This window comes from Psittacula echo (genome assembly GCF_963264785.1).
Source record: "Psittacula echo genome assembly, chromosome: 5".
Lineage (NCBI taxonomy): Eukaryota > Metazoa > Chordata > Aves > Psittaciformes > Psittacidae > Psittacula > Psittacula echo.
In genome coordinates, this window is record NC_137739.1 from 86,617 (window position 1) to 104,457 (window position 17,841).

At 41.0% G+C, this 17,841-nt stretch overlaps 2 protein-coding genes across 8 annotated transcripts in view; one reads left to right on the forward strand and one right to left on the reverse strand.

Moving 5' to 3' along the window:
• Positions 1 to 12,467, forward strand: part of TSR3 (TSR3 ribosome maturation factor) — a 14,481-nt gene extending 2,014 nt beyond the window's left edge. The window contains exons 4-8 of one of the 4 annotated variants that reach the window (XR_013956774.1): positions 31 to 204; positions 1,968 to 2,031; positions 2,104 to 2,434; positions 10,819 to 10,927; positions 11,157 to 12,467. Coding sequence is in view for 2 of the 4 variants with exons in the window: in XM_080617185.1 (XP_080473311.1) it covers positions 31 to 204; positions 1,968 to 2,031; positions 2,104 to 2,218 (353 nt within the window). In the remaining 2 variants the exon portion in view is untranslated. Of the gene's footprint in view, positions 1 to 30; positions 205 to 1,967; positions 2,032 to 2,103; positions 3,350 to 10,818 lie in introns of those variants that run through there. The other 3 variants (XR_013956773.1, XM_080617185.1, XM_080617186.1) reach the window with 3 other exon arrangements.
• UBE2I (ubiquitin conjugating enzyme E2 I) overlaps positions 1 to 17,357 on the reverse strand; it is an 18,705-nt gene extending 1,348 nt beyond the window's left edge. Inside the window, exons 1-9 of one of the 4 annotated variants that reach the window (XR_013956772.1) lie at positions 16,906 to 17,357; positions 13,327 to 13,405; positions 12,988 to 13,071; positions 10,220 to 10,292; positions 8,563 to 8,672; positions 8,317 to 8,396; positions 3,391 to 3,442; positions 3,183 to 3,220; positions 1,098 to 1,147 (exon numbers count right to left, since the gene is read on the reverse strand). Coding sequence is in view for 3 of the 4 variants with exons in the window: in XM_080617173.1 (XP_080473299.1) it covers positions 2,191 to 2,233; positions 3,183 to 3,220; positions 3,391 to 3,442; positions 8,317 to 8,396; positions 8,563 to 8,672; positions 10,220 to 10,292; positions 12,988 to 13,071; positions 13,327 to 13,405; positions 16,906 to 17,285 (939 nt within the window). In the remaining variant the exon portion in view is untranslated. Of the gene's footprint in view, positions 1 to 260; positions 1,148 to 1,168; positions 2,234 to 3,182; positions 3,221 to 3,390; positions 3,443 to 3,500; positions 4,789 to 8,316; positions 8,397 to 8,562; positions 8,673 to 10,219; positions 10,293 to 12,987; positions 13,072 to 13,326; positions 13,406 to 16,905 lie in introns of those variants that run through there. The other 3 variants (XM_080617174.1, XM_080617173.1, XM_080617175.1) reach the window with 3 other exon arrangements.
• Between the last annotated feature and the right edge of the window lie 484 nt (positions 17,358 to 17,841).

Sequence of the window (17,841 nt, forward strand, 5' to 3'; positions counted from 1 at the left end):
AGAAAACGGATTGTTTATTTTCTGTTTTAGGATTCCCAGACCTAGCGACCATTCTTCTAAGGAAATTTAAGTGGGGTCAGGCATTTACTGACTTGAACAAAAATCTCTTGGAAAGATATGCAGCCTGTCACTGCCAGGAGGACGTGCTCAGAGCTGAAAAGGAGTTTTTAGCCAGTGTCCAAGAAACAAAAGAGGAAGAAATAGGTAAGAAAAACCAGACACATAATACACCCTCTTTTCCTAACTAGTTTTCTTGCAATCTTTTCCTTTAATCTCATGAAAATATTGTCAAGGTGCAAGATCAGAGCTTTGCTGAGATGTGTTGGTTGTTCTCCCCTTGTGCTGTGTGTTCTCTCTATTCTTTCTATGAGCAGGTTTGCCTTTTTTTTTTTTTTTTTTTTTTCCTTTTTCCCCCAACTCAAAAAGATGAAAATGACCAAAGCAATTGAGTGCATATGGAGCGTATCCCCCCAGGGAGCTGTGGAGCAGCAGCTGTGATCAAATTAAGGATGTTAGAGGACTAAGGAGTAAAAAGAAACTGTGATGCTTCTTCATCTTATCTGATGTTTAAAGGTGTTAAAAGCAGAGTATGAGTAAAAAGAGTAGTAATTCAGGAGGACTGGAAGAGAAATACAGGCATACAGTCTGACAGCCAGTTACTTAAACCTAAGACAGACTTTGAAAAGACACATGTATCTTCAAACTTAAACAGGGGGAAGGTTCAACAGGTTCAAACTGAAACAGGGGAAGTTTAGATTGGATCTAAGGAAGAAATTCTTTACTGAGAGGGTGGTGAGGCACTGGAATGGGTTGCCCAGGGAGGTTGTGAATGCTCCATCCTTGGCAGTGTTCAAGGCCAGGTTGGATGAGGCCTTGGGTGACCTGGTTTAGTGTGAGGTGTCCCTGCCCATGGCAGGGGGGTTGGAACTGGATGATCTTAAGGTGCTTTCCAACCCTAACTATTGTATGATTCTATGTATACAGTCCCTAATCAATATATTTAAAATCAGACCTATAAAATAATGAAAGTAGCCAATAATAGCTAATAAAAATAGTGAAAATAAGTAGTTTATTCCCAAATTCTTCCAGTAACTTACCGTATCCAGGTATTTCAGGCTATATTCACAGGTGAGTGCTTGGTCTCAGTCTAGATAGGACAAAAAAGCAAATCAAAATGACTAAGAACAACATGAAGAGAGATGCTCCCAATTAATGTTTAAGTGCCATAAAAACTGGCTAGTGGATCACACTGTAAGGAGATGGTAGATAGCTTTTAGTTCCTCTGAACTTTGATATCTTTGCCATAAGGTGCTAGGCTGGATTAAATTGTTACCTTGTTTGGTGGAAGCCTAATTACTGTTACATCAAAGTAAAGACAGTTCATAAGGGACAAAATTTTATACCAAATAAAACGCACCTCCACCCACAATCCTATGCATTTACCAGGTGGACAGTGGTATCAAAGCTATTGTGCTTCGTTTCACTTTTCTGAGGTGCCAGTTCTCTCCAGCTTTCTAAACCAAAGTAAATCTAGCCCTGCCCTTGCTCAGCAAGAGGTAAACCTGCATAGCTATACTTCAGTTCTCAGTAGATGTGAACTAACCAGGTAGCCTTTTTGGAACTAAACCATTGTGAGAACATCTTTGTTTTCTTACCAAAAGCCTTAGAATCTCTGTCTGCAGCCTGATCACCCCTAAAGAGCTACAAAATCCCAGAGTGTGTGGGGCCTACAAAGGGCATGGAAGACTAAAAAGACTAGAATGGAGGGGGACACAGGACTTGGTAGATGTTTCTCACCTTCTCTGGTTTCTGACTGAACAATGGCAAACTTACCAGAAAGCTGAAACAGACTTCTTATGCCTTCCCCTCCCTGCCAGTAATCTCTTAAAATGAGGAAATGAGAGCAGACCCTTAACATTTGCCACCTTCATCAATGCTTTTTTTTTTTTTTTCCTTTCTTTTTGCAGATCCATTTGATGTTGACTCGGGGAAAGAATTTTGTAATCCCAACAGACCAGTCAATTCCTCCGGGTAATGACATTTAAATACCATTTTTCTTACTTTAAGTTGCTTTGCTTTTATAATTGTAAAAAATGTTTCCAGACTAGCACAAAGTAATGAAGAATCTGAGGACAGTGTGAGCACTCCAGATGATGCCACTGAAAGCAGTGATGAGAGCAGCCCAGAAGATCATGGTACTGTAGACTTGCTGCAATAACCACCAGTAAACCAACTGCTTGAAAAGGGAAAAAAAAAAGTCATCATCAAACCAATCCCACCAGAAGCCCAACAAAGAAACAAAAAAAAAAAAAACCAACCCAATCCAAGAATCCTGAAGAGTTGTAACATCTTTTATAAAGACATTTCCTTGTGAACAGTTAACAGTGTGGCCTGTTCACCTGTAACCTGGTGTTTAGCAAATGCCTTCCTTCAGGTGAGTCTCTGGCTATACATGGGTTTATAGGTCCGTTTAGGCGCATAAAGGCTTTAGGTTATTTAATTTGTAGCTAATTGTTCAGGGAATTCAGAACTGTACCACAAAATTTCAGGTAACAGGTTCAGCAACGCTCTGCCTGCATTCTCATTAGTTGGAAGTGACACTGCCAAGTCAGAAATACATGCTGAAATGTATTGCTGAAATGCATTTCTGAAATGCATGCAGAAATACATGCTCCTTAAAGCTGTGAGTCAGAGATTCTCTTCAGTGCTGGTATCTTGGTTCACTCTTCCATATATCTGCCAGTGTGTAGGCAAAAGTACAGCTATTAGCAATTGAAATTTTGTGGTACAGTTCTGAATATGAAGTGCCAAAACATTGTATGTTGTTTAGGGCTTCTCTGTACATTAAAATGGAATGCTCTTTTGAGTTTCCAGCACCCGACTGGAGTTTATTTAAACCTAAACTTCAGCAACCCTTGAGTAGAATTGGTGATACTGAGGACAATTTATAGTGCTACCTTCATATATACAAGCTCTTCAAGTCATAGCAAGATTTTCACCTCTCACCCCTCTTCTGCTAGAGAGATTCAATGCTAAGCCTACTTGAGACAGAATTAGGAGTGACAGCAGTGCTTTTAGTGGTATAAATATTCCATTTGCCTTAAAAAAAAAAAAAAAAAAAAAAGCCTAAGTAAATTAATTTAATGGTGAATCTTTTCCTTCAGCTGTGGTCAGTTACTCACCTTCCCACCCCAAGCATATGAAGTCTCTCCTGACTCAGCTGTTGAAACAAGGATTTCTGTATTGTAACAAGGAAGCAATCCTACACAAACAGTTTTCCAAGGACTAAGAGTAACATGAGGGTGTTACCTACTCTAATCTGGGGAAAGCGTCCATGTCCTAAAGCTATCACGTAATCAAATGCAGACAAAGCAGAATTGAGATACAGACCTGAAAACAGAGCTGTATCACACTCAGAATGACTTCAGTCTCCAGCAGCAGCCTTTAACAAAAAACAAACCAACAGAACAAAACACTGACGAAGCTACAACTCAGAACAAAACTTTTCACACTTCATGTTTTGCAGAATTATTTTGACTAAAAAAATGCAATTAAAAAGCAGTGAAAGTTTAATGGAGGGCACATCAGATTGACATACATGAAAATAACTTACATAATTTAACTTTTCCTTTACAGAAGGGAACTTTAATTGCATTATGCGCGTCCTTTTCCTAAAAGCTCTATACATTGACATCTGGAAGAAGGCACAGAAGTATTCCTGATAAACAAGTACCATTTAAAATGCCCAGTTGCTGTAGGTCCCCTTGCATTCCTTGGACATTCCTTCTATTATTGTTCATATCAGTCTAATGCTTGTTATTTTATGTTAATGTGATCACACCAGCATGTTGATCTCATTATGCACAGTAAGCAATTGGTCTCTAGCTAATCAGAATTCTGTATTCAAAGTTGAATAGCTGCAATTACCACTCAGGGCCCAAAGACAGGCTGCATTCATTTTGGGGTTGGAGGCAGGAAAAACAAATGAAGGCAACATCTAAACAAAATGTAAGTGCAGCATCACAGGCCTTAAAAATAGGACTTGCACTGAATTGTGTTCAGAGCCATTTAAATGGCAATCTTTTAATCATTTTAATGAAGATAAATGAAACAAAACCCTTTATATAAACAGTTTATTTATTCTAAACAGCAACACAGACAGAATGCCATATAAACACAGAGGAAGTGATGCAGAATAAGGATGCTGGCTGACTTTGGATCTCGGAGGCTCTTAAGCAGTAACAACCTAGTTTCTCAAAGATATAAAACCAAATTCAGGGAGGGAAGGGGGTGGAGGGCATGATTTTTGTTTTTGTTTCTTTTTCATACAGCCAGCTAGAGGCTAAATATAGTTCTAACATTTTAAAGCATGCCTGCATCAGAGAGCAAAGGAACTAGAGATACTAGTGAATTCATAGAAGTATAAAAGTTTGTAATTTTACAGCAGTTGAAATACTGACATCAATATTAAAATAAAAGCAAGTTTTACATAACAATCAAAAATACAAAAGACTGAAGGAAGAGACCCTGTATGAAAAAACTGGGGGCAATTCAGCAAATTTAGAACTGTATACAAGTGGCGAATATGGAAAATGGCACACATACAACCCCCTCCCCTAAGTGGATATTAATTGTACATAGCAACATTAGATTTTGCAAAAGTTTTGTAAACAAGTTCTTGCCAAACCAATCCCTTCCTTTTTAAGATGCTGCATGACAGATGCTTATGATGGTGCAAACTTCTTGGCTTGTGCTCGAACCCTCTTTTCATATTCCACTCTGTTTTGGCTGAATAGAAGAGAGGAAAAAGGGTAATTGTATCTTGAGAAATCAAGAGACTATATTACAGAATTCTTGTTCTAGTTATTTTCAATATGAAACCAAGTCATTGCTGAAGGCAGTTAGACAGGAATTCACTGAACAATGTAATATATTAAAGTTTTTTCTGGACCATTACTCTGATGACTTCCTTTGGAGGGAAGTACTGTTTAACTAGTTACTTCCCAATCTCCATCTGTTGTCAAATGACTGCACTATTTGACTTCATACCACACCAGTCTCTATGAAAAGTTCTGTGCCCGTTCTTTCTCAAGGCCAGCTTTACCTTACATGTTAAGCATTTGTTTTCCACTCCCCATGTGAAGACCTGAAGTAATTAACAATTATAATTAACAGTATCCTAACAGTACGAAGTGGCTGATGAGAGCAGTTCACTAACAGTTGGTACACTTCATGTGATTTTAAAGCACCATCTTAACTGCTTTGGAGAGAGAGAGGAAGTGCTCTTTAAGAAATGGGACAATGATAACAGTATGGTAGTTTCAGCCTTCATTTCTGAAGACCCCAACTCCCAGCATTAAGCTTATCCTGACCTCCAGTTCCAAAAATTAGCTCAACTTCCTGAAAAAAACACTATATTTCCTCAAGTCTAGCTACAGAATTGTGACCAGTTACAAAGCGCCAGCCTCAATACATAAAAGGGCAAGTTGTTTTCTATTCTTGGACCAACAAGGGACAGAAGTAGCTTAGTAGAGCATCCATTTACATTCAGCATCATTTTTTATTATTAGCCCTCAGAAGTGTCAGTCAAGAGCCAAACAAAACTTTGTTACCATTACTCTTGTACCAAGAGTAGTTTACAGTGAGTGGCTTCTGCAGACAGCTTTGCAGTAAAACTGAACTTAACTCAGCAGCTATGAAGGCTTGCTGCAGTAAAAGGAAAAAAACAAAGGCAGCACATTATCTCCTCAGAAGTCAGTGGTTTGCGGATAAGAAGAAACGAAGCAAACTGATTACAACCAATGAACAGTTAGGAGCGACCAGAGTGAAACCACTCCGGCTGATTCTCAGAAACAGCATACAGACCTTATTCTAAAATTTTTCTCCCAGTTCTATTGTGTTGTCACATGGGAATACAACCCAGGTGCTGGACCTCACACCCTCAGAACCCACACAAAAGAATGCCTGCCACACTAGACTGCATGCGTTAGCACATTAGAGTGACAGTACCAAAGCTATCCTGAGAATGAGAACAAGTATTCTTATTTGAATGCAAAGCTTATTCTTGTATAGCTCACAACTTGTCTAAACCCCACAGAATCACAGAATCATTAGGGTTGGAAAGGACCTTAAGATCATAAAGTTCCAACTCCCCTGCAATGGGCAGATTTTCCACACTAAACCATGCCAGCCAAAGCTTCGTCCAACCTGGCCTTGAACACCACCAGGGATGGAGCATTCACGAGTTCCCTGGGCAACCCCTTCCAGTGCCTCACCACCCTAACAGTAAAGAATTTCTTCCTTATATCCAATCTAAACTTCTCCTGTTTCAGTTTGAACCCACTACCCCTTGTCCTATCACTACAGTCCCTAATGAAGAGTCCATCCCCAGTATCCTTATAGGCCCCCTTCAGATACTGGAAGGCTGCTATGAGGTCTCAACGCAGCCTTCTCTTCTCCAGGCTGAACAGCCCCAACTTTCTCAGCCTATCTTCATACAGGAGGTGCTCCAGCCCCTGATCATCCTCGTGGCCTCCTCTGGACTTGTTCCAACAGTTCCATGTCCTTTTGATGTTGAGGACACCAGAACTGCACACAATGCTCCAAGTGAGGTCTCACGAGAGCAGAGTAGAGGGGCAGGATCACCCCCTTCGACCTGCTGGTCACGCTCCTCTTGATGCAGCCCAGGATACGGTTGCTTTCTGGGCTGCGAGCGCACACTGCAGCCGGCTCATGTTCATTTTCTCATCGACCAACATCCCGAAGTCCTTCTCCACAGGGCTGGTCTGAATCTCTTCTCTGCCCAACCTGTAGCTGTGCCTGGGATTGCTCTGATCCAGGTGTAGGACTTAGCACTTGGCATGGTTAAACTTCATAAGGTTGGCATCAGCCCACATCTATTTAAAACAGCCCTGTGTCTTCCCCACTATTTATCAACTGCCAAATTACAGATGCATATACAATCCTGCTCTGTTTTGCTGCTTCTACCCACTATGTAGTAAGAGACATACTGTCGGACAGCAGAAATACAGTAACTCACCTAAAATACTATGCATATCCAAAAGCCATGAAGAGGACAAATGGGAGACTCTCTCTATATACATATATTTGAAGTAGCAAAACTTATGTGCAGTATTTATTCTCAATGTTGTTTGTTTTTCTAGAAGCACAATAAAGCAGAAGCAAGACTAGCAAAGATTGGGTTTTTATATATATATATATATACAGGTAGAAGCTGATAAAAACCTGTCATGAACTGTCTATACATGTATAAAACTAAATTACTTTGCTCAATATTCCTTCAGAAGTGGCTTTGAAAAAAAAAAAAAAAAAAAGGGGGGGAGGGTGCCGTGGCTCCTAGAAGTGCTGGTGCAACTGTGGCCACCTAACTGTCCTCCATATGCACTCAGTCCCCATCAAGTCTTCAGTAGATACTTAAATAACGCTGAACAAAGGTTTTAATTAAATGCAGGACTTGCTACCCATCCCTAGGTTTCCTTTTCATTAGGATCCTATAGCAGACATTTCTGACATAGCCTGCATGTGAAGTCTCATGAAATGTCATTTTTCAAACTTGGCTTTCTCCCAACACCCCCACTTCTGTTCAGAATGGCAATTCCAGATTTCAATCTTGTCATTATTTCAGTAGTTGTAAGTGCCAAAAGCATTTGTGTAAAGTCTTTTGCTCCCCCAGAGATTCTGTATCAATCCATTTTTAATGGTGAGGAAAGAAAAAACAAAAGAAGTCCTTTTTAGCTCCCAGGTGATCACTGCCCTATCACCAGTGCAAGCTTCCCTCTGCTGAAGCTATGAGCTTTTTGTACTTCTTAACCTATTCTTTTGGAATATCTAGTTTTCACAAAATGCCACGTATTTCCTAGAGCAATCACAGCAGCTCTCCCGTACCCTTACAGGTACCCATTACTGGACAGAAGTTACTCCTACACTGATGAACAGGACTTACCACCTAATTCAGTCTCCTCTATCACTGGTCTCATAATTACATCTCATCGCTACTACTCAGCCTTTAGGGGAAAGGACTCTGTGTTGGGCTAGAACCAGGATGAAAATCATGGTCTAACTGAAGGAGTCTTCACACTTCATTACTGTTGCAATGCTATTAAAAGCCGCACTAGCCTATTAACCATGAAGTTACTGTTTTGTTCAAGTTTAGCACAAACTAGGCATCTCCACAGGATATAAGCCACAACGAAAATTCCCCTCATCATTCCTAAAAATATTAGCATGTTATACTGTAAGTAACAGACAGCTGTAGGCAATATGAAAGCTTTCAAGCTGACGAGCAAATATACTTACCAGTAAATTGTGTAAGCCTCTGCTTGAGCTGGGTCTTGAATATTTGGTTCATTTAGAAGTTCTTGTATTCCTAACAAGATCTGTGGGAGAAGGAACAGAAGTAACATAGGCATGGGTATTACTAAGAGACATTCAATAATACCCTTAGAAACCTACTGTAGAAACAGTGAACATCTTACATTCACAACAGATAAGCAAGCAAAGCAAATAAAAGGGCTAGGAATATGTCTAAGTACAAATAATGACCTGTTTAATTGTGATTGCTGGCCTCCAGTCCTTATCCTCCTCTAAGATGGAGAGACACACTGTGCCTGAAGGATACACGTTTGGGTGGAATAATGGTGGTTCAAATTTACCTGATGAGGAAGAGAGAATTACTTGCATGCAGCACTAAGACCAAGATCAGCAAGATGGTTTATACACGGCAGGAGAGCAATGGGCAAAGACATCCCTACCCCCAAAAAAACCCACACAGATTTCTGATGCTATTAATACTGGTTTTCTTCTTGGCTCAGCCTGCACCTAAAGCAGTAACTTCAGCACACCTGTGGTATCAGCCCAAGCAATGTAACACTGTTGTTGTAACCTGTAATCTTCTGGGTTAGGCATGGAAACTACCAAAACAGTTTGTAGTAGCTTTGTGATAGAGACCTTTTTAACCAATCCTGTCTTTACAGCCTCACATAGTACTATAGAACGGAATGCCCTTTGCTCATCTCTTCTCACTTTAAAATACTGCAAGTTCTACACAAAGATGACTTGAGCTCCTAGCATTTTTTTCAGTTTCACATTTCCTTAATGTATAAACAAGAGGAACCAAATTCAACGTGCAAGACTGACTTACTGAAGAATTAGGCTTGTGCAACTCTTCTTCTGCCACTCAATCTATATTCTGCCATTTCTTTAATTTTTACAGGACTTTAATGCAATAGCCATTATGAAATATCTACATGTTAGTACAGTTTTCTAATTCATCTGACATCACTGTGCAGTTCATAAGTAAGATTTACTTGTGAAGTTCAGTAGGAACTCAGAAGCTGCATTGGTATGAAGTCTTACCAGTCACATATACATCCTATTTTAAGGCATGGCAGTTAATTTAACACTTGCACAATGTGCTAGTTGGTGTTTCTCAAGATACTAACGTTAAATATTTTCTAGTTAAAACATGTTTCCTTGTGTATTTAGATGGTAACAAAAGGAGTTGCCAAGACAACCAATACAGCTGAAACCCTAAAATGAAATGAGAAATGAACCACTGTCAAAAGAACCATCTGTATTCACTGTCATTGATTTGAGATGGAAGCCAATTTGAGAAACAAAAACTAGGCAAGGCAGTAAATACTTTCAGATTTCTGAAGTAAGTACTTTTGAGATGGGATAAGGAAAACTCAAAAAAACTCAACCGTCGGTACCTGAAGATACCTGTTGCACATAGTGTCAGAAAAAGAACAGATCCATCTTTTAGAGCAAGTTGATGAAAAGGTTAAAGTTGATGAAACTTTTTCTATTTATTATTTTTAATAAGTTCTTGCTTTCTGAGTTCTTGGCTTAGAAGACCAACTTAACATTAAGAACACACAAAGGGCTTTGGTCTAAAAATGCCTACCTGCTAGTTTCCAAACAGTACTGATCAAGTAGTAAACACCTCAAGTGTTGCTTTTGTCAAACTCTGAGGAAAGCCACACAGTAATTACCCTCCCATCACAATTTTGTTATACTGAGCCCTTAACTCATTTCATCACAACTTTCTAAATGCAAAGTGATGGGTGGTGACAAAAGAAAAAAGCAACTTTCTGTTAAAGGAAAGATATCTGTAAGAAAGTAATAACCATTCACAGAACCTCGTGGACTAGTTTAATGTTGTTCCAACAAACCTGTGGTTTTTAGTCATTTTACTTACATTTTGGGGGTGAAGAAGGGTAGTCATCCTTGAAAAGCATCCGTAATTTAAATAAGCCTCCTTCCCATGGTGTCTATAAGGAGTTAAGGTAGAGTTTAGATTACAGCAAAGAGAAGTCAAACTTCTTGAAAAAAGCTTATCAGGAATATAATTTCTCAGACAAAGTGCAAGACATCCTTTTGCTATACAGTAGGAAATAGCTGTCCTACGCTGCACCATGCTGTCTAGGCTGAGACAAGTTATCCTACCTATATAACGAGCTGAAGAATTAAAACCCTGCTTTTCTACTTCATTATAGCTAGTAAGTGTTGCTGATTCTTCAACGGAGCCAGGATCATTGGTGATAATTCTATAAACAAGTAAAATTTTCATAGTACACAGATGAACAGAATACTTCCGAAGTTTTACATGTGTCCTGGTTTCAGCTGTGTTGGAGTTAATTTTCTCCCCAGTAGCTGACGCGGTGCCTAGTAGCTGGTCCTAGTGCTGGCTTTGGCTTTAATATGAGAATAATGTTGATAACACAACAATGATGGTTTAGTTGTTGCTCAGTAGTGCTTACCCTGATCAAGAACTTTTCAGTCTCTCATGCTCTGCAGTGAGAGGGGGCACAAGAAGCTGGGAGGAAGCAGAGACAGGACACCTGACCAAAACTAGCCAAAGGGATATTCCATACCACAGCATGTCATGCTGGGGATAGAATCTGAGGTGAGTTGCCTGGAAGGGACCGATCACTGCCCTGGTCAGGTTGGTTATTGCTCAGCAGGTGCTGAGCAATTGCACTGTGCAGCACTGCTGGTTTTCTGAATTTTCTCTTCTTCTTTGTTGTTGTTCCCTACTATTATTACTGTCAGTATTGTTATTGTTGGTATTACTTCTATTACCCTTAGATTTTACTTAATTTCATTTATGAAACTGTTCTTATCTCAACCCACAGGTTTTATATTCTTCTGATTCTCCTGCCCATCCCACCTATGAAGGCAGGAAATGAGCTACCGGCTGGGCTGAAATCATGCAAGATAATACACGTTTGGTGAGGAAGGCAGCATTATACCCCACTTAAAATAAGTTTGAGAAGATAGGATATGGATACACCCCTTAAGCACGTGGATGTAAATGGCTTCTATTTTGCCTCATGAGAACGTGGCTAAAAACCACAAATGAACAAAAAAATTTAGCACTGTAGTACTGCTACAGTTAATATGAGGTTCACTAGCCTAAACTAACCCTGTCTGCACTTGGTAGCAAGTAGTTTCACAGATTCCATCTTTTTGGGTTACAGAAGCTTTTTATCCCCATCAGAAACTGGGAAGAGCACCGATAAGAGCAGTTCCCATGCTACAGACAAAATAAGACAGCACTGTCCAAAAAGTTCACATAATCTAGAAAAAGCATCCCAAAAAGCACAAAAAGGCTGTCTCAAAACTGTATTTCCTTGTCATCTTACTTGGAAATAAGGAAAAAAAAGAGCCTATCTTCTGACAAGCGGATCTCTGGTAAGTGTAGAAACAGAGAAAAGTTTATTGCATATGTAAAATTCAGACCCCTTCTCTAACTTGCCCTTGCTATGGAAACACTGCAATGAAAGTAAGTGTTAATTCTTTAAAATGAACCTGAGTAGAGATCAAATCCTATCCTCAGGAGCAGCCAAGTATGTTTGAAGACCACCTTAGGAGGAAATCCCCCATTCTTTTCTACCATTTTTATATCATTTTTAGCAGAAGAAAAAAGAAAAAAAAAAAAAGGTAAACAAACAAAAAGCGAACAAACACATACACCCCCCCCAAGCACTCCATTGTCATTGGCATTCATTGTGCAAATTCTCAAGCTGGAATAGGAAGAAAACATGCTATGAATACCAAAATAGCCGTGTTTTAGAAAGCAAGTAAGTTTCATTTCATTTGCTATCGTATATTTGAAGAACTTGTTCTGAACAGCTGTAGTCAGTTGTTAACAAGTAGAAATATCTATTCTCCTATATTTCCCAGAGGAAACAAACCTGCCCATTTAGAAGAGAGGAGCCTTTTGGTATGATGAACTTTTCCCATTCTGTTTGCTTTCAGTCACAGACAAATAGCTTTTTATAATTTCTTCAAGTAGAACACCAGACAGTCAATCAAGTTTTTACTGTCTTTCTCACAGAGCAACATACCTTACAGATGAAAGACAGCAGATACTCAAAAGCCTTACTAAGATAATAGTATGACAGCAAGATCGTATTGTGTAACTGGACAGGTTGCAGATGTTCTTGGAGTCAGACTCTGGGTAGTTAACAAGTGATTTGCTATAAAAAAAAAGTGAACAAAGATATCCCAGGACTAACACCACTTTACTTCAATTTTTGATCTGACTGATGAGAAATCATTTTGGTGGTTTCAACTACTCATCTATCTCAGGGGACGCAGGTGCAGTACAGCATACCTCCAAACACAAAAGCAACAGAGAGCCACTGGCTGGTCTGGTAGAGACAAACAAGGCACACTGCTTCTTGTTAGAGACAGCATTTTTGCTCAAGTGAAATCCCCAATTTTTAAAATACCAGGAATCATATGAGCAAAACTAATCTTTTCCTGGTGTGATGCATTTCCTAGGATGCAAGATGTTGGCTTTAAGGATCTTGTCTGCACCATTTTGTGGTTTATAACACTTTAAAGCACTAGCATGAAGATATTATATAGGTATTTAAAAGTGACATCATGATAAAGTACATAACTGGCTATGATGAGGGATAATCTTATTTTGGCAGAATGCAAGTGGATGAGTCTTACCCCTTTCTTTCCTGGAATAGCACACTCCCAGTTCATTAGATTCATTGTGCCATCTGGATTTTTCGTGGGTACTGCTACAAATCCCTGCATTAAGGCAAAAAGCCAAAGGGTGAAGATTTTGGAAGATGTACTTGGAATACTTCATGACATATTTTATCTTTACAGTTATTTCTTTTTGCACTACATAGCTTTAGATGTTTTTTATTAAATTAAAAAAAAAAAAAGAAAAAGAAAAAAAAGCAATATAAGAAAAATCACATCAGGGTAAAAAATGAAAAAGTCTTCATCAGAACTCCAAACCAACTGCACAGTCAGAAATGTCACAGTTCTCATACTTACAAATGGATGATCTTTTCTCCAGGCTTTTCTCTCCTGTGCCAGTCTGCTAAGAGCTATGCCAGACATATTCACAGTCCTTCTAAAAGAAAATAATTGCTTTTAGTGTAAACTTTTCCTTATAGTACAGTGTGTTGTTTACACTATCTGTTTGTAAGCCCTGCTCACTCAGGAGTTTCACTACTATATCCAAGACACACATTTTTGCACACCCTGCAGAAGTTAACATCAGAAATAACATAAAGTTTCCCCACATCAGCAACCTCTTAGTTACTGCTCTTGACCTTATCCCCACCTTGTATTTTATATCTGAATCACATCTTAGAAACTACTTCAACTGTAGCTTGGCAACAGAAACACTATTAGTAATGAGAAAACCATTCAGACATCCTACTTGCACAAGTGATAAACACCTATCTGTCTCCTTCCTACACCACAGAAAGTTCAGCTGTCTTCTGCAGGCAAACACCTGCATTGCTCCTGTCTCTGGCAAACAGAGGAACAATGCACATTATTTTTAGACTGAACATCCCTGTTGAAAGCCAGCATTCTACACAAAAGCAATAAAGACACAGCAATTAACAAGATCATCTCAGTTTCACAGCAATGCCACTATAGAACTTGTAGACAGCAATACAGAAGAGCACTCAGGAATAGCCACTGGCCCACTCATTCTACAAAGCAGGTTTTAAATTCCAGTATAAACTGAATGATCTTTCTACACTTCCTCTGCCTTATTGACAGCCAAACATGTCTTACTTGCTGACTGAGACTACAGAAGAAACATATACAGCACAGGTTACTGCTACAGATGACACAAGAACAGTTCTAGCCACAATGGCTGCAAGAGTGGTGCTTTCAAATTCACGGAGGATTCTCCATTCACCCAGAATAGTAATCAAAGTGAGAGTTTATTTTTCGCTGTCTAACTGTATCTAAACCTAGAGTTTCATTAGCCACATGGCCAAAACAAACTCCAGTGAAGACTTTTAATCCTCCTCCCTACTGCTCTTCTACCCATTTTAAATAAGAGCTGACAATTGGCAGTTGGAGAAGTCAGGTCCATTTATTCTCAACTCCACACATAGCAAACAAGCCTTTATGACAGCCAGGAGAATAGAATTCTTCCACCAAACAAGCTCACAGAATTAATGAAAGGAGTGTTACTACTCCATTAAAATAAACATTTAAGCACTCACCAGTAATTAAGCAAAACTCACATTCTATTACTACGTAATTACCTGTAAAAATATTGCAGTCTATTACTAGAACCATATGAATTGTAGCTCACAAAGATCCTTATTTTAAAAATCTCACACATCATTTAACATGATGCTCATGCTTAAAAGATTAACCAAGCACTAACCTATTCCATGCATGTACATACTGCCTCAGATTTTAGCCTGTTGACACGCAGATGTGGAGTCACTGAAAAGATACCACCAGAACACAAAAACCCCTCTCCCTTATGCAAATTATACATGGAATAGTTTTAAGGATTTTGTGAGACCACGTCCATTAACAAATGTCAATGAGCTATTGAACATACATCAGAATTTCAGTGGTGCTTCCACCTGGTGGTTCCCTGCACGAACACGAACCTGCCCCTAACAATTTGAGAAACTCTTTCTGCTTATAAACCACTCCAATGTCATTCCATAGTTCAATAACTCAGCTGCCTCTGGTGCCAAGACACGCCTTGCAGGATACTTTCCAATATGTTAATTGTATTTCCTGTGGCCAACAGCCAATTAATGACGTGCACCTAAGGGCGAATGTCAGCGTCTCAGAGCACATAAACATGTGTCCTGCAGAGCATCACCAGTCAATAACCACTGCACGGGCAGCAGAGGAAGGTGTCCCACTTGCTTTGCAGCTGCTCATTCACGGCACTCTGCCCCAGTAAATTAAACTTCTTTTTTTCCATGTTCTATGAATACATTTTCAAGTCTTGGGACATTTGTCTTGGTTAAGCACTGACAGGATACAGCCAAAATTTCAGGGTATATGAGACAATGGGCTCCACAGATTTTGGTTACCCTAACAAGGGCAGACAAACATCTAAAACATCACTACAAACGACTACCAATGACAGATTACAGCCAAAAACGACTGAAAGACCACTTAAAAAATTAAGTTCCTGTTAGGTAAGCATCTCCTCAGAAGCAAATCAATCCATTAACAAATGGCCAATACATACTCTCTAGCAGCTCTTCAATAGAAGAATTTAACTTTAGTTCTGCTGCAGCTTGAGATAGGACAGAGACTGACCACCTCAGTATGTATTTTGGTTTCAGACATTACGAAGGAACAGGAACTAAGTGAGTATTAAAGCTGAAGATATGATATTTTCACTGCTACTTTTAACTTCTTTAGTAATTTATGTGTATGATTTGTTTGGCTTTTTTTTCCTGTGTTTCTCCTTTGGAATAGAAGCATGCCCAAATATCTGTACATGAACTTTAGCTTTTGTAAGCTTTTGAAATACCTCACAAATGCAAGAAATCTCAATTAACCTGAAACAGTTACAATTTAAAAGCAAATGCACAAGCACAGCACATACCACCAAAATGACACAAACATCTCTCTCCTCCCCACCCAGTTCTTAGGGTTTAGTTGCGCTGGTGTTTTTTGTTTTTTTTTTTTTTGTTTTTTTTTGTTTTTTTTTTTTTCCTGTGTGTGTTTTTTTGTTTGTTTTTGTTTTGGTTTTGTTTTTCTTTAAATCGCATCAAATTCGTTTTCTTCACCCAAAAAATTTACTGCTATTGAATTCCCAATGCAATTACGTGCTACATCACTGGGAGGAACACAAACTTTTGCACTGGAGGAACTATACCAAGCCTACCTTACACAGACCTAACAGACCAGTCTTCACATTTTGTTTGGTTTTAATCCCTCCTTAACAGAGCCCAGCTTTAAGAGATAGCAACGTCCCTTTTAATGCTATGAATTCATTAGAAAATTAACACAAACTTCCAAATTGACTCAGCAGCTCAACTCTGCTGCTGTTACTACCAGCTGTTTTGGAAAGCACAAAACCAAACCAACACACTCATAGGAACAAACTACATTCCCTCCCACATCATCTTACCCATCTATACCTTCTGGGGGGCAGGGGACAGGGGAACCTACTTCCACACACAAAAGGCAAGTCTTGCAAAGAAGCATTCCCATACCGCAGGAACAGCTATCACACCCACAATTCCGACCCATGACAACTCTCTAAACACACCAACGATGTGCTTTTTAAGCTTCAAAAACTTTCAATAGCTCTTATTAATTCCAAACAGAGGGGAAAAAATCGTTACCATTCCTAGCCTCATAGTCTTACTCTGCAGGTTAAATACTGACACAGAGGAAAGAAAAAAAAAAATCAACTGGAGTAGTGTCCCAAAACACTGCCGCAAAACGAGACAAACTTTATTTTCCTGAGAGTGGAGAAAGCCAAGGTCTGACACTTCATCAGAGCGCTCTAACTCTGGGCTGGACTGGAAAGTCTCTTCCTGTCTGCGGCATGAAAAGATAGAGGCGGTACCAGCCGAACGGCTACCCGAGTCGCAAAAACAACAAAAGGATTCGCACAGCCATAGGTCTCGGTGCGGGGGGTTCCCGCGGCGGGGCCGAGCCCTGCCTGCCTCCGCCGAGGGCAACTGCGAAGAGGCCACGGCCAACGTCCGAGGCCTACACAGGGCACCGCAGCGTCCTCCCGCTCTCTCCTGGGCGTGTACTCGTTCAGGCGGAGGCCGCTTCGCACAGACCCACTGGTACGCAGACCTTCCCACAGAGCTCGACCCGCGGCGACGGAGGCCTCCGGGGGCGGGCCGCGAGAGACGCAGAGCCCGCCTCAGGCGGGCAGCAGTGCGCTGGCAGGCCCCGTCGCACGGCCGCAGCAAAAGCCACCAGGCCCGCATGCCCCGCAGCCGCCCGTCCCTTCGCGCCAGAGGCAACGAGCGCCAGCCCATGTCCCCCTCACCCAGGCCCCGGGGCCGCCTGCGCGCCGCGCCAGGCCCCACCGTCCCAGGCCCCGCGCCCGACCAGGCCTCACCGTGATCGGCCGCAGCACTCGCGCGTGTCCCGGATTGAAGCGGCAGCGAATGACCCGGATGTTCCCGACTCGGCTCCCCCCCTTTGTCTCTGGTCCGGAGTTTCCCTCCCTCCTTCCTCAGTGTTGAGCGCGGCCGTACCGCGTGTCCCTCAACCCGACCCGTCCGTACCACTGCGCCGGCGCGGTATAACCCTAAGCCCGATCCGTCCACCACGCTTTACGCATCCTCGCTGCGCAGGACCCACAGGTGACCATAACAATGCCTGAGCAGGGAGAGCGGGAAGGAATCCAGCCGGGATCTACCCAGCCTCGCCGCTCGCCTCCAGCCCCCGCCGAAAGACCGAGCAAAGTTTTACCTCGGGTCCCCCACGCCCCGACCAGTCCCGGTCCCTCGGAGGGCGCTAGCGCGATTCTGGAGGCACTCAGCCGAGCCCCCTTCCCCCCCAGCACTGCTCCCAGCCGGGCCTCTGATT